At 45.7% G+C, this 26,113-nt stretch overlaps 1 protein-coding gene across 7 annotated transcripts in view; it reads right to left on the reverse strand.

Moving 5' to 3' along the window:
- Nucleotides 1–17,090: 17,090 nt before the first annotated feature.
- Pknox2 (PBX/knotted 1 homeobox 2) overlaps nt 17,091–26,113 on the reverse strand; it is a 274,475-nt gene continuing 265,452 nt past the window's right edge. For all 7 annotated transcript variants that reach the window (XM_076576020.1, XM_076576015.1, XM_076576016.1 and 4 more), the window contains 3 exons: nt 21,490–21,566; nt 20,513–20,691; nt 17,091–19,287 (listed from right to left, as the gene is read on the reverse strand). In XM_076576020.1, the coding sequence (XP_076432135.1) occupies nt 19,055–19,287; nt 20,513–20,691; nt 21,490–21,566 (489 nt within the window). In that variant the 3' untranslated portion in view covers nt 17,091–19,054. The remainder of the gene's footprint in view (nt 19,288–20,512; nt 20,692–21,489; nt 21,567–26,113) is intronic.

Genomic DNA, 26,113 nt, shown 5'->3' on the forward strand with positions numbered 1-26,113 from the left:
ACTGGCGGGACCTCGCACAAGGTGTTCTGGAACCCAGCCAGAGACTTCAATTTCTGACTTGGTTTAAGGAGGAGGCTAAAAACATAGAAAAACAATGGAGGGATAAAGGAGTACAAGTTTGCCAGGATCAGCTTATGGGCGAAGGCCAATATGCTTCAGCACAAGCACAATGTTTATATGATGTCCAAACCCTAATTTTATGTCGAACGGCAGCCTTGAATGCATGGGACAAAGTTGAGGAACCAGGAAAAAAATCTGAGTCATTTACAAAGGTGAAGCAAGGCCCAAAAGAGTCTTTTACAGATTTTTTACAAAGACTGGCTTCAGCAGTAAAGAGAACGGTCTCGGATTCAGAAGCTGGTAAGGCAATAATTGAATCTTTGGCCTTTGAGAATGCGAATGCAGCATGCAAAAGAATAATCAGGCCATTAAGGGCAAGATCTGCACCTATGGAAGATTGGATTAGAGAAACAATTAATGTTGAAGCTGATGAGCATGATGATACATGGGTAGGAGAAGTAATTTCAAAAGGTTTGAGGAGTGTTAGATGTTTTGGATGTGGAAAGCAAGGACATTTGAAAAGGGACTGTAGACAGGTCATTTCCAGAAACAATGTTTCTTCAAGGAACAATGGCAACAGAATGCCCCTTCCTTCTGGAGTATGCAGAAGGTGTGGTAAGGGAAAACACTGGACCAACGAATGTAGATCAACAAAGGACAGACAGGGTAATCCTTTGCCTCAGTCTTCGGGAAACTCCCAGAGGGGCCTCAGGCAGGCCCCCAGTGCAAATCCAGTTCAAACCTTTCCGGCAGCCATAGAGGAAATGCCTGCTCTGGAGAGCGATTAAATAACCAAATGCCTATTGGAATAAATCATGCTGGTCAGAATGATGAAACAGAGAGAATAGAAAATTCAGGAGAAAACATAAAGAAAATTTTTTGGCAAACTTCTATTAATGAACAAAGACCAAAATTAACGATAAAAATAAATGGTGTTTTGTTGTCTGGTCTGGTAGACACAGGTGCGGACGTTACCATAATTGCACCAGAATTTTGGCATCCAACTTGGCCTCTTCAGGAGGTAAACGTTCAACTGTTAGGAATTGGGACATTATCTCAGGTGAAACAGAGTGCAAGATGGCTTGAATGTATAGGTCCAGAAGGACAGAGAGGAAAATTAAAACCATATGTGGCTAACATAACTATGAACCTGTGGGGTCGAGACTTGTTGCAACAATGGAATACTCAGATTAACATCCCTCCAATCTCAGAAACAAATCATAAACTAGCACATGTTACTGAGAGAAATATTAGAAGATATTGTTCTAATGAGTGGTCACCAGCCATCCATATTATACAAGAACAGGGCACAATAACTGATGATCTTCCAAAGACACCAACAGCTCTACCTTTAAAATGGTTAACAGACAAGCCTGTATGGGTCCAGCAATGGCCTTTAACAACAGAGAAACTCCAGGCTTTAGAAGAGCTGGTAGAAGAACAGTTAAATGCTCAGCATATTGAAGAATCAACCAGCCCTTGGAATTCTCCTGTATTTGTTATTAAAAAGAAATCTGGTAAATGGAGAATGGTAACAGACCTTAGGGCAATTAACAAAGCAATTCAGCCAATGGGTTCTCTACAATCTGGGATGCCTTTGCCTACTCTGTTACCAAAAGGATGGCCTCTCATAGTTATTGATTTAAAAGACTGTTTCTTTTCAATACCCTTACAAGAAAAAGACAGAGAAAGATTTGCTTTTACAGTGCCTACTTATAATAATTCTCAACCGGTTAAAAGATTTCAATGGAGGGTCCTCCCACAGGGAATGTTGAATAGCCCAACTCTGTGCCAATATTTTGTACAACAGCCATTGGAAGTGATACGTAAAAAATTTCCTAAATCTATAATTTATCATTATATGGACGATATTTTACTAGCTGACTCAAATGCAGATACTTTAGAAATAATGTTTGAAGAAGTAAAGAAAATTTTGCCTCGCTGGGGATTACAAATTGCTCCTGAAAAGATACAAAGAGGAGATTCTATTAATTATTTAGGATATAAAATAGAGCTACAAAAAATTAGACCCCAAAAGGTGCAAATTTGGAGAGATAGACTACAGACTCTTAATGACTTTCAAAGATTATTTGGAGATATTTCTCATCTACGAACTATTGTTGGGGTAAAAAATGATGAACTGACTAATTTGTTCAAAACCTTAGAAGGTGACAAGGACTTAAATAGTCCAAGAGAATTATCACCTGAAGCTGAGAAAGAATTAGCCTTGGTAGAAAAGAAAGTGCATGAAGGACACGTGAATCGTATTGATCCAAAGCTGGATTGCATTTTGGTTATCTTACCTTCTAGGCGTTCTCCTACTGGAATATTAATGCAGAGGGAAGATATTATATTGGAATGGATATTTTTACCAAATAAACCAAATAAAAAATTAAAAACTTATGTGGAAAAAATCTCTGACTTGATTTACAAAGGAAAATTGAGACTTCGTCAATTAGCAGGCATAGACCCAGCAGAAATTGTCGTACCATTAACTAAGGAGGACATTGAAAAATTATGGACAGAAAGTGAACCTTGGCAAAGAGCTTGCAGTAATTTTTTGGGAGAAATTAACAGCAAATATCCCAAAAGCAATAGAATTGATCTTATAAAGAGAGCTGAATGGATCTTGCCTCGAATTGTACGGCAAAAACCCATATCTGGAGTTCGTACATTTTATACAGATGCCAACAAAGAAGGAAAGGCAGGTTACAAATCAGAAAATTTAAGTAAAGTGGTTCAAAGTCCGTATAATTCAGTGCAAAAATCAGAATTGTATGCTATTCTGTTGGTATTAATGGATTTTTCAGAACCTCTCAACATAGTAACTGACTCTCAGTATGCTGAAAGAGTGGTGTTACATATTGAGACTGCAGAATTTATCCCTGATGCTTCAGAATTAACTTCACTATTTATTCAATTACAAGATACAATCAGGAAAAGGAATCATCCTTTATATATAACTCACATTCGATCCCATACTGGTCTGCCAGGCCCTCTAGCACAAGGCAATGAAGAGATTGATAAATTATTGATAGGAAATGTGCTGGAGGCCTCAGAATTTCATAAAAAACATCATGTTAATAGTAAAGGTTTAAAAAAGGATTTTTCTATAACCTGGCAACAAGCCAAAGAAATAATAAAGAAATGTCCTACTTGTTCCTTCTACAATCAGATGCCATTACCAGCAGGATGTAACCCAAAGGGTACTCAGAGAAATGAAATCTGGCAGATGGACGTGTTTCACTTTGCAGAATTTGGAAAATTGAAATATGTACACCACACTATCGATACTTATTCAGGATTTCAATGGGCAACTGCTTTGAGTTCTGAAAAAGCTGATTCTGTAATCACTCATTTGCTAGAAGTTATGGCCATCATGGGTATACCTGCACAAATCAAAACTGACAATGCTCCATCATATGTCTCTGTTAAAATGAAACAGTTTTTTGCTTATTACAATATAAAGCATATTACAGGCATACCACATAATCCTACAGGTCAAGCAGTTATAGAAAGATCAAACAGAACTCTAAAGGATATGCTAAATAAACAGAAATGGGTAACAAAAACCCCCAGAAATAGACTGCATAATGCTCTTCTAACTTTGAATTTTCTGAATGCCAATGAGAAAGGAACAACAGCTGCAGAGAGACATTGGATAATAGAAAAAACTACAGAATTAAATCAGCCTATATACTTTAAGGATGTGCTGACCTCAGAATGGAAACCAGGGTATGTATTACATTGGGGACGTGGTTTTGCTTTTGTTTCTACAGGAGAAGATAAGCTGTGGGTACCATCAAAATTGATAAAGGTTCGATTTGAACAAGAGAGACCTCTTAATTAGAGGAGGTGATAGTTCATCAACCAGCATGAACATCCAATTTAAACTAACTTGTATCAATAACACATGCCTTTTCATTTAATCAGATAATAACTTGCCAAAAAGGAACATCCCCAAAATTAGTCTTGGGGAAAGGTTTTTGTTTTTGTCTTTTAGGAGAATGAAGGTTAAGGAATCTGAAGAACACTGGACAAATGAGACAACTGAAGAAAAGGGACAAATCATCTATCCCAAGAAACAGAGTGAAACGGTGTATGGGTATATATTATCTAAAAAAAATTTTATGTCTTCCTAAATGTTTGTTTCTGCTTTTCTCTAAAGATTTAACACTCTTGGTTTTCTAATAGTCCCAGTTCAATTAAAATTTAAAGCTGACTTTGGAGTTGGAGAATGGCTCTCTCCTTCTTTAAAATCAAGCATGTTGTTAAAAGGAAAATGCAAACTCCCTGTATCATGCCAGAATAAGAGCCATCTTCTGCTATGGTACAGGACAAAAGCAAAATTAATTAAGGGACTATTCTATTACTAATCTCAACTCTTTGATTCTATTCTGATTCTTTAAACTTTTCTCAAAGTATAAATTTTATATCAAAATTTACAAGATTAATATATATATATACATTTTAAACTTTGTTAAGATATGAATGGTCACATAGAGTACTAACTAATTCTAGAAAAAAGGCTAGCTGCATATATATGTTTTTGTGTTCGAGTCTCTTATCAGTTTTCTGCAGGAAATCACGGCCAGGCCTAATATCAACTGAAGTCTCCAGAAAGAAGATGGGGCCCCACAACAACAACAATTCCACGTGGACAATAATAATATCATTAAGCTGACAAACATCATCCACAGATCAGCTTTGAACTACAAGGTGCTCAGAGCAATTTTGAGATGACTAGCTGAGATGATCCAGTCTCAAAGACTACTTGAATAAGGACTTGAGATAAACCCTGAACTTTGGCATTATACACAGACTGGATAGTGAAGGATATAGTTACCTCTCTTAGAATTTGACAATTAACCTAAAATTTTTCTTTCAGGATAAAGAAAACTTCGCCCATACCCAGCAGGAAGCAATTTTAAGAATACGACGCCCACATTCCCAAAGAGGTGGTGTGGGGCAGGTGGTTTTTTGGTCTTTTTAATGGGTTCTGGGTCTGGGATAATTTTCAGTATTTAGGGGGGTTGGTTACAAGTTATTGTCAAGGGTTAGGAAAAAGGCTAAGCAAAGGAGATTAGATTTAAGGTTCTTGTTTAAAAAAAAAAAAAAAAAAGAAAGAAAGAAAGAAAGAAAGAAAGAAAGAAAGAAAAAAAGAAAGAAAGAAAGAAAAAAAAAAAAAGAAAGAAAAGAGAAAGACAATTACTAGTTTTAAATACTTTACATTGGATTGAATTGTTTTATATTGTACACAAATTTGAAACTGATATTGTTAGAAAATGCTATATGTATATTTCTAATTGTATTTATTCCATCCATTTAACAATGTAATGCAAATTTCTGATCCTTGAATGTTATTATTATCAACTATTAGGATATAAAGAAATGAAAGCTAGTAGTTAGACATTATCATAGAACTTGTAGTCATATTGGATATGTTTTAAAAATTGAGCAGAGATGTTTTAGACAGGTCATCTTCAAACCCTTCAGAGATCTACAGAATATGGCATTTAAAATGTTTTAATAACTTAGAAAATTTTTCTTTTTTGAGACATGTCGGCTCCTGGCAGTACCAATCTACTTTAGAGAAAATATGGGCATTGAAGAAACTGCATATGGAGTCAACTTTCATTCTGGCAAAAGTTAGCCACTGGACAACAAAGTATCCTCGAATCAACAGGACAAAATGGACAGACAGATCACGAAACAAGGGACTACTGATTCTTGCCAAAACAAGTGTGGTTATGGCTTTATCAAAAGGCATCTTCTGAGGCCAGGACAATATGGCCCCATCCCTGAAGTGGCCTTCGCATCCGGAAAAGGTACGGTGCCCTTTTCTTCGAAGGCAGCTTAACAGGCAGAGGGCCGATGGATTCTGTTGTACAATGGAACAGCAGCTGAAAGCTCATGCCTCTCAAAAGTAGACTGGCATTTAATAGAGGGATGTGGAGAAGAAGGGGATGCTGAGATGAAGCCATATATACACAGCCAAGAAGAATGGACAGCTGAATTAAAAAACTGTCAACAATTTCCAGAATTTAAAATCCTGAATCATGACAGGACACTAGTGGAATTCAGGTGTTTCTGGTACGTGGACTGCTCTCACCCAATGTGAGGTTGAACTGTTGACCTTGTGTACATCCTACTTCACAAATGAGTCTGTCAGATACACTAAGCCTATAGGCTGAAGATGATGCCCCAACACTGCGGAGAAACCTCAGGTGACTGCCCAGGCAGCTGGCTGTTTCTGTCAACTCACAAAATTTTTTTTTGGAAGTTGCTTGCATGCACTTCCTGTTTTTATTTTTGTTAGCTAATATTATTCCCTTCTTGGGTCTCTGAGGGAGTTGAAGATTAGTTAGTTATGGTTGAAGATTAGTTAGTTATAGTTGAAAATTAATTAGGATAGAAAGTACATTAGATACATCTTGGAATTATCAAAATAGGATAGATAATGGAATTATTTTCTCTGATTCGTCAAATACCTGTTTAGGTATTTATTACTTGTATATATTGTATATAGTTATTGTACTTTTATATATAGTTTTTCTTTTGTTAGTCATAACCTTTTGCTTTTTTTCTTTTTATTAAAATAGAAAAGGGGAAATGTGGTGGTAATCTAATTGTATTGAAATATTATTTTGATTTGTACTGAAATATTAATTTGATTGTATGTTAATAAATAAAGTTGTCTGGGGGTCAGAGCTATTAGAGCCATAGCAAGAGTGTGGCGGTGGTGGCACACGCCTTTAATCCCATAGATATCTGTGTGTTCAGGGTCAGAGCTATTAGAGCCATAGCAAGAGTGTGGCGGTGGTCACACACGCCTTTAATCCCATAAGATCTCTGTGTGTTCAGGGATACAGCCAGCATTGGAGACATATGCCTTTAAGACCTAGGGGGCTGTACATTCAGACAGTGACGAGGCAGTCATGTGTTTGGGTTTACAACCAATGAGAAGGCAGAACAACATACTTTAAAAATACGAACCGAGAGGAAGTAGGTCTCTTTTCGCGAAGCTGGGACAGCAGGAGGAAGGGTGAGATTTTAGCTCTGAGCTCTGACCTCTCGGCTTTCTCTTTTACATTGTTTCTGTGTTTCTTATTTAATAAGACGGTTGGTTACATCTACAAAGGTGACTTCAATTCTGCAACTCATCAACCTTAAGGCTACAGATTCCAAAGGTCACTAGTCATGAGGTCATCATCACGAAGTTCAATATTTTGCCACTTGTAGGGTTTTTCATCAATGTCGGCAAAGGGGAAATAATGAACACACACACACACGCACACGCACACGCACTCGCTTTTCCTCCTGTTTTTGGTTTATGAGATCTGGGTCAGCCACTTCTTTTTCCCCAATTTATCCTGCCAGCAGGTGTCTGAATCAGCCGGAGCCAAGCTAATCAAAGCCAGTGGTAGTTAAAAATAAACCTCAAGTGTCTGGGACCCTTGAGGAGGTTATCGGAAAGAGGGGGAGAAGAGTGCCTTGATTTTGTCACCTTTTCTGCAACAGGAGTTGAGAGGGCACATGAAAGCCATCCCTCAAGATTCTGTATCCTCTGCCTTTCCTTCTCCCTATCCCCGAGTGTCAAGCTTTGGTGTCCAGCAGTACCGACCACACCTAGAAAAGAGACAAAATCCCTGGTCTATCCAAGCCCACCTCAGACAAGCCCTCCCCTTAGCTAGCTAGCATTTGCATCAGGTTTGGGGACAGCATTGCTAGTTAGTGCTCTGAATGGAGCCAGAACCCAGGGAAGGCTCAGCCAATGTTAGCAGGTAAAACCAATGCTCTTCTCAGGCTTCCCCTCTGCTCGAATGTTCTGGAGTACCATAGCAATGTGGGGTGGAGGGGAAGCCCAGATGGTGAACTGCATTTCAGGGTCCATCACAAAACTCACACCAAGTCTAGGATGTCAACACTTAAATCAGTACTGGAAAGTCCCATCTACAGGAGCCCTCCTGGGTAGACTAGTGGGGTGGCTGGGAGGTCCCTGAACTCAACTGGGTTTTTATTAAAAGATTTTTTTTTTTTTTTTTTTTTTTTTTTTTTTTTTTTTTTTTGGTTTTTCGAGACAGGGTTTCTCTGTGTAGCTTTGCACCTTTCCTGGAGCTCACTTGGTAGCCCAGGCTGGCCTCGAACTCACAGAGATCCGCCTGGCTCTGCCTCCCGAGTGCTGGGATTAAAGGCGTGCGCCACCAACGCCCGGCTCTAAAAGATTTTTCTAAACCTAGTCTGGTCAAGTCCTGGGAAGAAAACCCATTATGGTGCTGGAGCTCCCCCCCCCCCCCTGTTCAATTATGTGGAGTAGAAACACGTGATTGGGGTGGGGTGGGGTGAATATTTCTCCAATCTTTTTTATCTCTGTTTAAGGATGGGAGACAGCCACGATCCTTCAGGAAGAAAACAACATGGCAAGTGTCTTGTGGCCCCAAGTTTTGTAGGATGAAGTTGGAAATCACAGATTTTGCTGAGAACGTATAAAATAAGCCCTTTCCACTTTCACTTCAACGTCTGGAGTAGACCCATCTTCAGTTGGTGGTCATAGAGAACTGTAAACTACCAATGAGGAAGCATTGACCAGGGCCTTCCCAAGACAGGCATGCCCTTCCAACTGATAGATAACACTGGCATCTACCCCATTGCCTTAAGATGTATTATAACTTAAATCTTCAAGTACTTGACTGAATCCATGCCATGGGCACGGATCAGCACCCACCATGGCCTAGGCTCTCCTACCACAGCCTGGTCACTCAGGGCTACGTAGGAGGTTGAAACCTGGGGCACCCCAGAGTGTCCGCTTTTCCTGTTTAGAAAGCAAAAAGTAAGGAGAGGAGCCTCATTTCCTGGAAGCCAGGAGAGGTGATTCTCATCCCTGAGCCAGCCTCCATGATTAACATGCACAAGAGGGGAGTAATTATATGCTACTTTTAGAGAAGAGACACTCCCATTCTCGATGGCGCCTGATTATGTATTTCTTTGTGAGTCTGAGAGGATCGTCATCATTTGGATTTCTGTCTGAGCCTGGCGTTTGCCCTCCTCCTTCCGCTGGGAGGGAAGCACAGGCCATTCTGCTGACCTGGAAGGTGCTTTGGCTTTCTAAAGCCTTACTTCTAAAGAACAATGAGGCACCTTAGCCCGCAGCCCAGCAGCTCCACTTCTTACCCAAGCCCTCATGCATATTCATCCTGCTTCCCAGCGCTCAGCATGGAATATGCAAATTAGCCAAGCAGGAGCTGGTTGGCATTTCGATAATAGCTTTGTCTGAAAAACCCCCAGGGACACAAGCACTTCTCTCTCTCTCTCTCTCTCTCTCTCTCTCTCTCTCTCTCTCTCTCTCTCTCTCTCTCTCCTCTGCCTCTCCCCTCTGCTCTCCTCCTCTCCTCCCTTCTCCCACACTGTCCCTGCTCTCCCTGCCCCCACATGTCCCAGAACAAGGAAATGAATCATAGGTTGCAAGAAGTGAGGAGCCAGGTGTTTGTCTTCCAGTCCAGCATATTTCCACTTCATCCTTTGTCCCCCCTTTTCCTTGATCAGAATTATTTTATTATCCTCTCCCACCAATATTGCTGGATCTGACAGTGCCCCGGAGCCCTGGGCCAGTTCTCTGCTCTCAGTTGACTCCCCTTTATGTGTGGGCACCTGTTCTAGGCCAGCTTGTCCAAGAGCGCCCAGCACTTTGTGCCTCCTCCATCTTCCAGCCTGATTGTGTCCGTGTGCTCAGGAGTCGGTCCTAAAAACCTAAGTACCTTGATCTCCAGGCAGCGGGAGGGGGTTGTCTTTCTACACAGGTCAGGGGAAAAGGCTTGGCTGGCGCTGCTACATCACTTGGACTCATCACACACAGATCTGTAAACCTCATCTGTGCAACCATCAGCAAGGGGCTCCGGCCCACTCCTCCATCCTAGACAGCTTCTTTTTCGAAGATCAACTTCCTGACTCCCCCTCCAGTCCACTCCTGCCACTCAGCAGATCTGTGGAAAGTGGCTTCCTGAGTTCCGAGGAGAGATTCTATCTTGCCTCTTTCCTAAGGGAGACTGCTGTGGGCTGGCAGACTGAGGCTGCAGCCAACATTATTGAGCACTTTTCTCATCCAAGGGACTTTGTGGGGGACAGGTGAGGGCATGTTCAGGGAGGCAAACACCTCTTAGAACTTCAGGATGAAAGGTCTCCTCCCTTGGCCTGAAGGCTGGTTCTGGTCAAGCCAAGGTTTAGGGAGGCCCATGACTATCTCATGAAAGGACTGTGGGTTTGACCTTGAACTCTTAATCTTAGCTGTACTGCATATCAGATCAAATAATTTTTTGGAGTGTTGAGATTGAGCCCAGGGTCTCTCATGCTCAGCATTTGCTCCTCCGCTGAGCCACACTTCCAAACTAAAGACTAGTTTCTATATGGCTCTGGTTGGCCTGGAACTTGGTTATATAGACTAGGCTGGTCTTGAATTCACAGAACCCCCTCTCTGCCTCTGCCTCCCTAATGCTATAATTAAAGGTACATAACACCATACTTAACTAAAACCTAATTTTAATTAGATTTTTGTTGTTTTATTAGTTTTTTTTTTTTTTTTAAGGTATGTTCTCATATAGTCCAGGCTAACCTCAGACTTTCTCTGTAACCAAGGCTGGCCTTGAATTACTGGTCCTTCTGCCTCTGCCTCCTAAGTGCTGGGATTACAGCCATGAGCCATGTCCACCTTCAAAATAACATATTTATGTATGTGTGTGTATATATATGTGTGTGTGTGTGTGTGTGTATGTATAATATATTTTTAATTACATAATTTCTTTTAGCCTTAACATTTATATTTTAAAAATGAGACTACTGGTAGTCATATTTCTAGTAGAATTTTCAGTGTTGTTTTGAAGAATCTTTAGTGTCCAGAATGTCCTCGAAGTGCTCCATAAGTGGCTTTTACTAGTAAATTTTGAGGAACACAGTGACAGGGCTGGACCCTGTGGCCTCTCTAGCTTTGGATGGTCATTATTTTTTAATTCAAGAGACACAGAAGTCCTGAAAACAAAAACAAAAGAAGATGGATGTAGCCTACTCCCCTAAATCAGCCTCACAGGGACTCTAGTCTTGTAATTGTTTTATTTTGTGTTTTTATACAGTGTCTCACTACGTAGCTCAGGCTAGTCTCAATCTCTCTCTCTCTCCCCTTTTCTTTTCTTTCTCCCCGCCTCCCCTAGACAGGGTTTCTCTGTGTAACTCTGGCTGTCCTGGAACTTGCTCTGTAGACCACGCTGGTCACGAACTCAGAGATTCACCTGCCTCTGCCTCTGGAGTGCTGGGATTAAAGGCACAGGCCACCACAATCCGGTTTTGCCTCAGTCTCTTAGAGATTCTCTTGCCTTGGCCTTCCAAGTGCTGGGATTACAGATTTGATCGATGATGCCCAATTCTATCCATATTAAATCCTGCTTGGTGAGAGAGGACCAGGGAGGCCTGGGGCTGATTGTGGAACTCCTGCCCCCCCCCAGGGGGTGGGGTGGGGAAGAAGAGATGAACAGCAGGCAGGAGGCGGGTACATTCTGATTCTTCAGCAGGTTCACTCTAAGAAGTGGTGGAAGAGGAGGGTGTCAAGCCAGAGTTATTTTGAGTTTAGAGAATAGGTTCTATTTTCACTGGCGAGGCGACAGGTGGAGTGACAGAAGAAGAAGCAGACAAAGCAGCCCAGAGTCACCCAGGGATGCTGCCTGAGTTAGAACCCAGTGTTGGCATTGGGTGGAACAGCTAGAACCTGAGGATGGATTCGAGAGACCTGGAAGCACCACACGCTCCCTGCAGCCAAGCTCCCCAGCAGCACTGGAGTCCCAGAGCCAGGCAGCATTTCTGCTCCTGGACTCTCGCTCCTCATGCCTCGGCTATCACATCTGGGGTGGAGAGCCAGGCATGGGCTGCCTCTGTGTAGTGATTTGGCTTTTTTTTTTTTTTTGGCCCTGGAAGGTAATGGGCAGTGTGAGAGGGAGGAGAGACAATGCTAGTGTGCGGAACAAAGATTCCTACATGCCATGGGTGAGAGGGTTCACTGACCCCCAGGCCCCCAGTCTGCGACTCTGCTCACTCTGAACTTACTCTTTTTGAGTTGCAAACGGGAGCTTGGAGGGACAATGCTGAGAGAATCCATGATTTTCAGCTCCAAGTGACTGCCCTGAAGATGCTTTTGTGAATCGAGTTCAGAAGTATCTCTGAGGTGCTGTTGAAATGCACCTCCTGGTCCAGACTCTGGAATATTTTGATTTGCAAGTCCAAAACTCCTGTTCAGCAATTCTAAGGTGTGCTCCAGCTGAGAACCCCCAGGATAGGATTGGAGGAGAGATAATAAAAGCTACTGAGCCTGGAAGGAGCTGGGGAGATTCCATCCTAAGAGGGCAAAGCTGTTTCACCTCCTTCCAACAGGAGTCACTGTGTGGACACACACTCCATCCAGTCTAAAGGAGAGCATGAGTTGGGGGTGTAGCTCAGTAGTAGAGCACCTGCCAAGAGACAGAACCCAGGTTCCATTCCCAGTAATTGGATGGATGGGTGGACGGATGGAGCAGGAAGTCTGTGTTCCTGTGGGTGCTGGGAGCCGGGCTGTGGTACTCATTTAATTCCCTAACTGGGTGGGTATCTGGGCAGCTTCTCCAGGAGGAGCTAAGAACTTGAGCCATCGTCTACAGCACTAGAGTTTCACGAATATCAGTGGAAGGGGAACTTAGACCCCGTCTGCCTCCTCAGTGTGCACAGGAGGACAGTTGATGTTGGTGGTCTCTGTGTAATAAGGGAAATTGTTGCCAGAGTCTTGACTAAACCCAGAGAAGAAAGCCCAGCATTCTTCCTGTGTGTGCCATCATAAGAGGCCCACAAGATGGCATAACTGGCCTTCAAGAAGTTTGATAGAGTCAACATTTTACAATGCAATGATGTGAACAGCCACCCAGAAATTCACATGAATAACAGGTGAAGATGAGGTACATATACACCTGAAGTGAGTACTCTGAATAAATAACCTGAAAAAAAAAATCAGTAAATGAAAAGGTATAATGAGATCCATACAACTGAAGGGAATTGTCTTAAATGGCTGATTGTAATGAGATGTACATAAATTGTAAGGCTTGTAATGAAACAAAAAAAAATTCATATTCTTGCCTGGTAATACTGGGTGTAATGTCTACACCTGAAATAAGTCATCTCAGTGTGCTGAGTGTAATGAGATGCACATAATTTTAAAGAGTTTAATGAGATGAAAATAAATCAAACACTTGTCTTAAAATGAAAGATGTACGAAGATGCACACACCTGAAGGGCATTGTCCTAAATGGGTTCAGTTTAATGAGATGCATTTAATTTGCAAAGGGGCTAAATGAGATCGGCCCAGGGAGAGGCTGAGAAATATCAAAGTAGAAGATACACTTGGAAGTGGTGTAATATAACCTGCCTTGTTTGTGGGCTAGAAATAAGATGTCAAGAAGCACACAGCGTAACTCAGACCACACTATCTGCTGGCCTTGGTCCTTATCCCCTGGCTGGTGATGCCCTCCCTGCAAAGCTAAATTATCCTTTGACTTCAGGTTGATGCTGTACATAGTAGGCACCCTGGAAGGTCAGGGAATGGACCAATGGCTTTGAAGTTGGATCTACATGGGAAAAAGAAAGAAGGGAGCTATGTAGGAAGGAACTTGAAAGAGGAGCTGGAGACTCCTCTCCTCTCTCTTCCGCTCTACTCCCTTCCCCTTCTCTCTTATCCTTCTTAGGTGGGGTCCCTTTAGGTAGCCCAAGCTGGTCTCAAACCCTTCCATCCGCCTGCCTTATCTCCTAGGTACTTGGATCACAGGTGCATATGGCTAGCTCTGAAACCTATGTTTTTAAAGAATATATTTTATTTATTTGTGTGTGGGGCACATATGTCGTAGCATGTGTGTGGAGGTCAAAGGACAACTTGAACATCTCAGTTTTCACTGTCTATCATGTGAGCCCCTGGAGTCGACAATGCCAGATGGTCAGGCATGGTGGCAAGCTCCTTTACCCACTGAGACCAAAGGGCCCCTGAAGTCTATTTTCTGTGAGCAGTGTTCCTGAGGAAACACTGCTCCTGGTAGTTTTTGTTCCCTCAGAGCTCATGATTACCTCTCAAGGCCAGATAGGCAGGTAGGACAGGTGAATGAAGGTGTCTGGGTGTGAGATCGTCACAAAGTGCAAGAAAAGGCAGGGTTATCTGCATTTGCACAAATACATTTTCTCCAATATTTTGTTTCCAAGGCAGAGTCCTGTTGGATGACCTTGTTTTCTCATTCTTGGTGGGGAAATGGGTCTAGAGAAATACTTCCCTTCTTAATAAAGATCCATTATAAACTTATAAACTCTGTACAGCGATGCACAGCTGTAACTCCAGCACTAGAGTCTTAGACAAGAGGATGAAGAGGTCAAGGTTGCCTAACTGCACAGTGAGTTTGGGGTTAGCCTGCTATACATAACTAGTTCCAGGACAGCCTGTGACACACAGAAAGACCTCCCCCCTCAAAAAAATAGATCACACAGGCACACACGCACACAAACACAAGCCCTCGCACGCACACGCAGAATTGGGATGTAGCTCAGTGGTAGGACATTTACCTAGCATTTTCAAGGCCCTAGGTTCAACCCCCAATACCACCAAATCAAACCAAACCAGACTGAAACACCCAAAACAAAGCACTCTAACCCAATTAGATATTAGAAAGGGGAGAATACCTAACTAACTACTTAAGGTCAGTCCCAGCGTAACCACAGCTGACCTCAGCCTCAGTACTGGGCTACCACAGGAGTGGGGGATGTCATAACTTAGAGAGTGAATCTCGGGGTAGCAGTCATTCAGGTGCTCCACTCACAGTCATGCAGGCATGTGGATCCCAAATTGCCTGACTGCCTGACTTCAGGAGAGACCAGGAATCTCATTTGTTCCATGTACAATCTTCTAACTTCTAAATGTTGGTGTAACAATCTTAAAAGCAACTGCTCTGAGCAAACCATGACTGTAAGCAGGATGTTATCTCAACATCACCCTTGACCTGAGCAGCTCTGGTCAGAAACACTGAGCAATAAAGTTAGAGATCAATCAGAACGATCAGACTGTGGCTCTAACTCAGTCTTTTAGGATGCAGACTGCCTGGAAGGGCTTCATGACCATCACTGAATCCTGTGCCTAGAACGGAGCCCAGGACAGTGCGAGTTTAACAACGGTGTGCAGAAACAACAGTGAGTTCGCTGGGATTAAGACTGAGCTGGTTGCAGGCTGCCAGCCATTGCCGTCATCTGGCCTATGTAAAACAGAAGAGGGGCTTCTGACCAAGGATGTTTAAGTCTTCAGCAGGATTTGCAAGCCTGAAAGGGCCTTTCCGATGACCTGGCAGTCAGGTCCAGAAGCTGGCCTGAACAGTTTCTTGGGCTGTTAATATCAGAGTTTCATTTTAGGCTAAGGAAATCTACCCACCCCCACCCCCAGAATCCCCTCTCTGTCATTACCACAGGGGACATCTCTCTGGGTTTGTCTGCATCATCTGGATCATGCAAACACAGCACTTGCCCTCTCCTGAGAACACAACCACCCACACCACAAACCCACTTTTAGTTGTCAGCATGGTTGAAAAGATGGCACCCTGGGTTGGAAAACCATGTTAGTCTAATTTCTTTGGGACATATTTTCTGCTGTGTGGTTTGCAGAATCCTTAATACATATGACTTGGAAAGAAGGAGCAGAGACGGATCAAGTGAATCTAAGGAACAACTAAAGAGTTGTTCTATGGTACTAAACAACTAATCAGGCTTCTTTTCCTACAGGACTTTTCGGAGCCTTGACTACAATGTGCATTGCACACAATGTATGGTATATTTAGCTAGGAACTTTGGATTAATTTGGTTGCTATTTATTTTTAGCTAAGAGTATCCAGCTAATTTGGTCATGGAATTTTTTCCCTGGATATATATATATGCTGTGTATATACATATATTAAAGATTTCTTATTTCATTTGTGTGTGTGAGTGCCCACATGCATGTTAGTGCACAGTGTGCCTGTCTGGTATCTGCAGAGGTCAGAGAAAGGTGTCCTGACTGGAGTTACAGGCAGTTGTGAGCTGTCTGAGATGGGTGCTAGGAACTGAGTGTAGGTCCTTCCTGCAAGAACAGCAGGTGTTCTTAACTGCTGAGCCTTCTCTTCAGTTCGTTTGAGTGTGTGTGTGTGTGTGTGTGTGTGTGTGTGTGTGTGTGTGTGTGTGTGTGTTCCTTGGAAACTTCATAATGAAATCTCCCGCAATTTTCTCTTTTTACTTTTTGAGACAAGTCTCATGTATTCCAGGCTATCCTCTGAGTATGTAACCAAGGATGGCCTTGAACTTCTAATCCCCCTGCCTCCAACTCCGGAGGGTTAGGACAACTTATATGGTCTATGATGTCTGGCTCTCTGTCTTTCCAATTTGAGGAGGTGAGGTGGTAATGTGTTTGTTATCATCTTTTGAATCTTTTGACTTTTCTGACCCCTTCTGCATCCTTGGCCTGGCTGTAGGGAATGCAGAGATGACTCCTGGGATTAGGGGTCAGACCCTGCCCTGGACATAGTACCAGGATTAAAGCTGCAGCCCACGATTCATCTCTTTCCATGCTCCAGGACTTTCCACCTATGAACAAAGGAAGGTGGGTAGATGAGAGTGACATGTAGGCCATGGCTACACCAAATTGAAGGATAAAGTCCTGGGGCAACAATGGGAAATACAGAGGTCTACAAGGGCGAAGGTCAGGTCTCCTCTGCAGTGCAAAGGACTGTTGGGAGAGGGCAGTACAGAGCATCCTCTGTCCTCTCTAGGCTCTGATTTAGAGCTGGAGTGCTTTAAAAGTGAACCATCTTCCTCTCCAGACAGGCTAACAGAGGTCACCTCTTGTCTCTTTCTGAGGGAGATCAGTTCAATGGGGGTGGATTCTGGGCCTCCAGATCCTGTCTGGCCCAGGGTCCCACTGAAGGCATAAGGGACCGCTAAGGTAGATAGGAAGAGAGAACTGTGCACCAGCATTTCGGTAGGTGATAAGGTTTACTGAAAACTTTGCGGCCACATTCAGTACTGGTTTGGTGGATACACTGGAAGGAGGTTGCATAACATTAGGCGGGTGGAAGGGGCTGGGAGGAAGAGATGTAGGCATGTGTATCCATGTGCACATATGCACACATGTCCGTGCTGAGTAGGGTGCTTGTCACGGTGCTGAGTGGAGGAAGTTATGTGTGGATGTATGTATTTTAACAAGAAAAATGAACTAGAAGAGGAAATACGTTTTATCCACTGCGTGTTGCAAAAGTCTCACGCCAAAAAAGCTTGCCTTTCCTCTAAGTATGACATCAAAAGGGAGTAAAAAAATGATTGGATCACCCAGATTATAAATAAGGTTTTTTGTTTCTCAAAAATCCCTAGTAAAACATTAAATATCAGCTCTTTTGGGGGAGAAATACATTCATTTCCGGGAGACCTCAGAAAAGTGACTATCCTTTTGCTCCATCCAACCAGGTAGAAGAGGGGAAGTCCCAGAAGATCCCAAGGGTCCCCTCTGGTTGAGCCAGATAGCCACTCACATCCGACCACTGAAGGAGATGGCTAATGCACATTTACAAATGAAACTGCACATCCATCACATTAAACCCAATGGAAAACACACACGTGATTAGTCCTGCCATTCACAGCCGTAGAATAGGAGGGGACAGGAGGAGCGGGTGCCAATCATGGGCCCTCCAAAGTGGGGCTTGGAGGGTGTGTGTGAGGGCAGATGGTAGGAAGCCTCCTCCCAGGAGCCCCCAGTTCCTCAGTGTCGGGCCCACTGGCGTGTGCAGATCAACTGGTCCGCCATTCCCCTGCCAGGTCGGGTACTGAAGGCAAGAACAGCAGCACCTTCCTCAGACCCTGCCTTCCCATTGGGATAACGCCTCTTTCCGGTGTGTCTTCTGCCTTCTCTGGAGGACAGCATGAAGAAGGAGGCTAGAGGCTGGTGGTACCAGCCTGGGAGCAGAGGGATACCATGGGGACCTGTGGAGTGGGAAGAACCCCTGCCCCCCCCCTCGCTAAAGGTTTACAGGGGGGCTGGGGTATCTGGAGAACTCCATTTGAGGATAGGAGCATCTAGGGTAAGACACCAAGGTCCTATTATTACAGGAGCTGTGATGTGATCACCTAGGGACAGATGTGTTCCCCAAAGTCATCTTAATATGGCTCCTGATCCAGGTTCTGCCGCCTGCTTGGTCCTAGAGCTGACCCGGATGGAGAGCTGCTCTTTAGCCTCTTCAGGTTGGACCCACCGACAATATGTTTCCAAGAGAGGAAGAAGGAGTCTCGTTTGGCTTCCTCCCCCCTCTCCCCAGTCCACGGCTGCTGTGATAAGAGACGGGGTCCTGGTGGGGCAAGCTGGAGCCCTGTTCAGTCTGTGTCCCGCTCGGCTCTGCAGGGTACGGTGTCGCCTCAGGCCCCCCTCCTCTGGCCACCAGTTATGCGTGCGGACCCCCTCCTGTCCTGGAGTGTCTTTCGAGGGAGCTCAGATTCTCCCGTGGGGAAACGTGAGCCCCCTCTGTTTCATCTCATCCTTCCCTCCCAGGTCTGCCCCTTGGCAAAGGTCCGCTCTGCAAACAGCGCCTGTCCGCCTCACAGGGCAGGGCTTGTAAACTACCCAAGTCCTTTTCCACGTGGGGCCACGGTGTCATCTGTCTTCAGGTATTGGGTGAGTCCAGCTCTCACTCTGCCTTTCCTCACAGGCTGTTTGACTGGCCCCAGCAATGGAGTGCTCTGCAGTCCGAGGGTCTGGAACTAGGTTTTCACTGAAGCTTGGTGGTTGGAAAGAAACAGGGTGTCGCCTCTGCGTTTCTTCAAGCTATGATTTGGGGAAGCTAGGGCCCAACTTTCTTGGTGCTGCCTGCCCGTGTCCCCTCCCTCCCACCCTGACCCCTCCTGATGACACTCCTTTCCTGCTCGGTGACCAGTGCCATCGGGGCTGCCTGACCTACTCCAGGGAGTCACTGTGTTCCAAGCCCAGGTCGCTGACATTCGTTGTCTGCAGCTCATCTGCCTCCTCCTCTAGCTCCTCCTCCTCCTCTTCTTCCTCCTCCATATCATCTTCATCCTCTTCTTCCGTTCCATCCAACGAGTCATCATGTGCAGCCATCATGGCCTGCTGCATGGCCATGGTGGCATTATCGGAGGACAGGGATTGCAGGTTGTCCAAGTTGATGGAACCTGCATGGGAGAGGACAAAGGTTAGGACACACAGGGGCCGTTGGTCAGGCCCAGCAACCTTAGTGATGGACAGGGTGGATGGGCTGGCTCATGGGACGGTGGGCCCCTTGTTTGTCCAAACACTTAGTGAGACAATTCACTGGTGCAGAGATTCCCATCCCTCCGTTCTTCTGATTCTCCTGCATCATCTCAGGTAGCAACACCCCCCCCCCCGCCCCCCCGCCGGCCAATACATGCTCAGTATTCTCTATGTAAGTATAGGAAGCACTTTTGTTTTTATTGATTCATTTTACTTTCTAACGACTCTGTAAAGCAGGAGCCCTCTGACTCACTCCCCACTTGGCAGAGGAGGAAACTGAGTCTCAGACAGCTAAGTCATGGATTCAAGACACTGCGTCAGTCCTAACAGCGCTGGGCGTTTCTGCAAGTGTGTCCAGCACGGCCTCTCTTTATTCCTGTTCTGCCTCAACAGATGGTAACCCACCACATAGGAACCAGTGTACAGCCGTACGCATGAAGATATGCACGTACACGGGTGTCTCCACCCTCCTGCCCACACAGAGGTCTTCACGTGCCAGCTTCAGAAACATCTCGCTGATTAAATTATTCATTGTTCACTAGGAAACCAGCAATGTGAAGAGCATGTACGGAGGGTGTGGTGGGGAATCTGGGAGAACAAAGCTTCTCTTGGCCTCTGTTCACAAGCCAGATGCCTGCCTTGGTATTTATAGATGCCTTGGCCTTGGAGAACTAGGCAGATATTGACTTCACCGAGCAACCCAGGAATACGAGTGAGGAGGGGGCTCTGCTGAGCAGCCACTGGCTCCAAGGACCATCAGCTCCCACTTCTTTGTGAGGTTGCTTTAGGTTTGTTCAAATTTATACAGGAGCTGGAGTTCTTTTGGCTCATACTTGAAATCCTAGCACTAAGAAGGCAGAGGCAGGAGGATCAGAAATACAAGGATAGCCTTGGCTATATAGTATCTTTGAGGCCAGACTACGTGAGATTCTGTCTCAAACAGAACAAATCACAAACAACAGCAATAGCAAAACCAAAAATGTGTATGAAACACCCCTTCTTATAGTAGGATTTATAAAAAGCAGGGGCAAACGCTGTGAAGAATTAATGGCAGGAATCCTGGCTGTGTAAGGAGACATTCGGCCCGTGGGTCTTTCCAGGAGCCCCACTAGCCCCAACCTACGGCTTCCCCAGTCCTGGTCTTACCATCAGGGTTTGTCCCTGGGGTGCCACCCTGCTGCTGCAGGACCCCAGCAGCAATGGAATTGGGCCAGAATCTTTGGGTGGGCCGGTGCTGAGACTTGATTTTCTTGGCTTTGGGAGCAGGATCTGGGTTGCTGGCATCAAGCATGGGCTGCAGGATGCGCCTCCGAGCATTGATGAACCTGCCCAGGGGTGATGGTGAAGGTCTGGTTAGTCGCCATCTGGGTCCCATGGGCAGGGTGGGGGTGGGGAAGATACGAAGGCTAAGCTGCCCCCAAGGGTCAGCAGACAGGTGTGCCAGTTTAGGGGTAAAGGCCCTCTATGGCTGAGGAATTACCCAGGGCTCAGTGACCACAGGCAGCATGGGAAGACTGCAGAAGGAGGTATCAGAAATTCCTACTCAAGATCCATCAGATTTGAACAGAGAAGGGAAGAGCTGTGGTCACAGTCACTGACTTCTGTCTTGGACTACAACAGGGGCCCAGCTTTAGGGTCTAGTACATCTATCCATCCTGTCCAGAAGCAGACAAGAACACTGACATCCCTGTCTGTGGGCTGAGGAAAGCATCTCCCCCTCCTCCTTCCCAGCTTACTTTGTAAAATACTTTGGTTTCAGCGCACATGGAGTCGGGTAGACCAGATATCCACCTTTGGTACCAGATGCAAGACCCTCCTGTCTGTCTCCACTGGGCTAGGCGTGAGCCCAGATTCTCTGGCACTGTTGGTTTTTCTAGTCAGGAAGTTTCTAGGGATGTGTTTGGCCCAATTTCCCAGCAGAGGGCGCTGAGAAGCTGCAGTTTGAAGCCCAGGACAGGCTGACTCAGAGTCCCTCTATCTAGCCCGCAGGGGAAGAGGACTGGCCTAGTAGTGGAGCTGAGGCTGAGGTAGGTGTGGGCATTCTGTTCTCCCTGCTCTGCATTCCCCTGCCAAGCACGTGCCCCTGGATCTGAGAGCCCGTGGGCAGACAATGCCCAACTCACCAGTTGTTTACTTGCAGGAGGGTGAGGTTTGTCTGGGCCGCAATCTGCCTCTTCTCGTCTTCTGTGGGGTAGGGATGCTGAAATGAAAGAATGAGGAGTTGTAGGCTTGTGGTACCCAGGGTGCCCTGGAGTTCATCAAGACATGGCCACAGCCCAGGGCTTGGGAGCCCGAACTGCAGAAAGGCAGTGTTTGTTCTTGAGGACAGTGGGCTTGGAGTGTACACAGAGTCTCCCCAGCGCCTTAGGCTCCCTAGCTCATTGTCGAAACGGAGACCAGGGGAGTTTCTGGAGTCAATTCAGTATTGATTGCAAGGCATTTCCCCCTGCTTCTCACTTGATCCCTCAGGAAGGCAGGCTTTCTCAGAGCTGGGGTCAGCAATGGCCTCCAAAGCCCCCGGAAAGTAGTAAGTGGTGGTGGGGGGATGAATCAATGCGATCTAAGTTCATTGTTATTTATATCTACAATGTGTCCAGATTTACACTAGGCATTTGGAAAGACGGGATAAATATACAACGGTACACTATGGACATAGGACCTTTTTAACTCTTCGGAATGCTTCCATCCCTTGAACTTCATTTCATCAAACCAACCGTTAAGACTGTGAGGTGGGTCAGATGAAAAAGCTGTCCACTGTCACTCAGAGGGCAGCACCGGCTCAGTTCTTCAGACGGTGGCTCTGTACTCCCTTGGGGAGGACTGAGGGGTACAGGTGTCTCCCGTGGGCATGCATGCTTTGGTCCCGCCCTGGTTATATGTTTGCTCTCACTCTTCAGCCTCATGAAGGCATAGTGTACACACTTAGGCGTGTGTCCCCATTACCATGGGCACACGAATGACTACTGATGGAGGAAAACAAGGGCGGAGTTGGAGATGCCGTGGTTTGGGTACTGGGCGCTATGGAAGCTTAGAGGAAGGAAATAGTATCGACCAGAGCAGTGGGAAGATGGCTGAGGGGAGTGGCATTAAAGAAAGGAAAAGTCTGATTGGGCGTGGCAGCTCATGCTTGTAATCCCAGCACTTCAGAGGCAGAAAGCAGGGGGATCAGCCTGGTCTACAGGAAACTCTTAGGGGGAAAAAAATCCTAACAAGGAAACAAAAACAAAAGAAAGGGGGAGCCTAGGGAAGAGGGTCTTGGAGCCAATGGGTGTGGGGGCCGACAACACCAAGTTAATATGTTTCTAGGGCTTTCTGAGGCTTTGGCACACATGTCTGACATCCAGTTAAAGGGACCAAAGGTTCATCCTAAGAGTAGGGGAGACCTGGTGGTCTCGGGGGTAGAGGGCCAAGCCATCTAGCATTCTCAGACCAGGATCATGCCTTCTTGCTAGTAGAGAAGAAATGCTTGGACTTTCTAAAGCCCCAAAGATTGCGGCTCACAAGCCAGCTCTGTTGTGACTAGCTGTGAGACCTCAGGCATGGCACTTAACAAGACATTATTATGTTATGTAATGATTAAATACTTGTAAAGAGTTCGTACTGTGAGGATGGGGCGATGTGGGCAAGACGTTTAAAGCTCACTGAGGGAGGAATTGGAGTGTTGCCGCCTTGGAAGTGTGGTCATTAGCAGTGTCAAAGGAAATCGGCCTCTTCAGTTGGCCCCCATGTCCCCTGACTGAAGCAATCGGAATTGTGTGTGGCTTTAATTCACACCTCTGACCTTGACCACCACACCAGGGTGCCTGACCCTGTGATCATACACTATTAAGAGTCTAATAAGAAGGATTGCACACCAGCATTACCAGAGCCAATTTCATGCTAATTGGAAGGGAGCAGAGGGAGGCCAGAAGGGGAGATGTCAGGCCCTGGACAGACAGGGACTCTGGGACCCCAATGATGTTCCCACTCTACCTCACAAGGTTCATAGGAAGGAACCAAGCAGCCTCCCTGTCCATGGCTGGTAGATCGGTGAACAAAACAGACTCTTCCCTTGCTATTCATAGAGGATTGGTTCCAAGACACCCACCCCCAAACACACACCACCAGACATCAATATCTGTGGATGACCCAGTCTCATTCCACAACATGGCACGGTATTTACATACAGCCTTTACATCCTACACAGAGCTGGGCACTGAGCACTCTGGAAGCTTAGAAGAAGGGAATACATGGTGGCCATATTCTCCTGGGTGCTGAATATCACCTCTGGATTACTTACAATACCTCAGACAATCATGTAGAAATAGTCATTATTCCATATTATTTAGGGAAATGATGTTAAGAAAAAGAATCTGTGTGTGCTTAGTACAATTTTTTGAAATATTTTCAATCCATACTTAGTTCAATCTGCAGTATGTAGAACCTACATGTATGTGAGTTGACCACACAACAACAACAAAATGTCCATCTTTCAGTCTCCATATCCTGCATTACTGTCCTCCAACTGAGGCCTCTTCTATCATTGTCCTACTGTGGGCACTTCTGAATGCCACTGAAAATTTGTCCCAGGTCAAATCCCCAGGGAGGTCTTTTCCAGCTCCCTGAAGCCTAGGTAGTCACTGAGGCCTCTGAATAAGTGCATTGCACTCATCATACAGGGGCATAAGTATCCACCAGGAAGCTGTGGGCTGCTCTTGGGCAGGAACCCTGGATCATCAGATGTTATTTCCACAGTGCTCCTACCAGTCATGGGAATAGTGTCCATGTTCAACGATGGTGTATGAATATACAAGGCAACAGACACAGGAAGGGCTTGTGGGTAAGGTTGAACAAAGCGAAGTCATCAGCTTCCACAGGCTGGAGGTCGGCTGCTTCCAGAGTGGTAGAAATCAGAGACGCCTGAAGTTAGGGGTTCACAGCTGAGGTGAAAGGTGGTGGGGTGGGGGTGGGGGTGGGGGTCCTCCCTTGAAGGTAGTCTGTACCAAGGTCTTTTTGGGTCATGGGAGAAGGGTGGCTTGGTTTGGTTGGGAGGCTGCCTTAGAAGGCAGGTCCTCAGCTGAGCTTTGAGGAATAATAGCCAAGCGACTCCAGCAAGCAGACAGATAGGCCTTCTCGGCAGGAGCCTTACACCATGACTTAGCTAAGCCAGTCAGACGAGCCTCTCTTCCCCTTTCCCCTGTTAAGGCCCTAGAGAGGGAAGTCCCCAGCCTAGTGTGGAAGGATGGTGCTTCCTATCTCTAAGGAGGCTCCGCTGCCTGCACTCAAGGATCGGCTCTACCTTACACACAGACTGACATACTTGCATCTAACAGCTCAAAGAGTGAGTGTTGCCCGATACTCACTGATTATTCTTATCTTATGATTACCTTATGATAATCTGCTACGGATAAGGATATTAGACCCCTTACTACCTCAACTACCAGGTCCCACCACCTCTCCTTCCCAGAGCAGCACCTCAGGAGGCACAGGGTGGAGGCTGTGGGTAAGGAGAGACACTTAGCCCAGCTTTGGGAACAGGTGTGTGGTGCCAGAACATTCCTGGCACCGCAGCAGAGTGCCAGAGGAGCAGTCCAGCTTGCACACGCCTCAGACCACATGATTCCCGAGGAGAGAATCAAAATAGCCCTGGCTCCTGGTCAGACCGCGATGGAGTCAGTGCTACTTTTAGCACAACTGGAAAGGCCTGAGGCCAAGGACGAGTGAGGGAGTGAAAGGAGATCTTGAGAGGTAAGCACTGTGCCAGGGAAGCTGCCCTGGGATCACCAGCTGGGGGAACTCCCCTGCGAGCAGAAAGGAAAGGCCCGAGCTGCCGTGGATGAGTCTTCCTTGAAATGGGTATAGCACCGACTAGAAAATTCCAGACCCTTCTCAATATCGGCCTGAAGACTTCCACAACTGGGCAAGGCTGCTGCATGGCGAAGAGCCGTGGAGGAGAGGGTAGAGTCTTGCCCCACCATCTGGTGGCTGTCTGGCCTTGGCTGCTTGTCCTGTGCCTTTCATCCTTAGCTTTCTCTGGTTGTCATGGAAGTAGAAAAGGCACCCATTTATTGGACTTCAGAATGACGTAATGGGCTGACAGAACAAGGGTGTTACCCTGACAGATGCATGGAGGCCTCCCAGACTTCTCCAGCTGAACACTCAAGACTAGGGACTTGAAGTATGTGCATTAAGTGGGTGGTTGTTGTTTTTTTTGTTTTGTTTTGTTTTTGGCTCAGTTGCTATCAGGAACTCCCTCTGTCCTTCTGCAACCAAACCTAAAAACTCTGCAGCTCTTCCCGACTCCTCCCTTCATACCTCCACAGCTCTTATCTCCTTGGGCTCAAAGGATGCTGAAGACGCTTTTACTTTGAAGAGTGAGCTCTGGTCAGAAGAAACTATTCCAGTACTGGTGTTTGTATCTCTGGTAGCTTCTTTCATTCAAACCCACCCTGGGATGATCCTTCCACCTCCTTAGTCCATGTGGATCTCACTATGTGGTTGCCTGGGTCACAAAGGGACCCATTACATGGGGGAACATCAGCCTGTGGGTATCAGGGGGGCCCATGCTGCCACTAGACTGGGCCTTAGACTTAGTAGAGAGCTTGGGTTCTCCTTTCCCCAGCCCTGCTCTGGGGCCTACCAAACCTTTCTCCACCCCACTCCCAATCCCCCAACCCCAACAACCATGTGGCAGGGACTTGCTCTGGGGCCTTCATTCTATGGGCATGCCACTGCTCAGGAGGGCCTGTGACCCACAGGGAGGCAGCC

This window comes from Peromyscus maniculatus, chromosome 7 (assembly GCF_049852395.1).
Source record: "Peromyscus maniculatus bairdii isolate BWxNUB_F1_BW_parent chromosome 7, HU_Pman_BW_mat_3.1, whole genome shotgun sequence".
Taxonomy (NCBI): domain Eukaryota; kingdom Metazoa; phylum Chordata; class Mammalia; order Rodentia; family Cricetidae; genus Peromyscus; species Peromyscus maniculatus.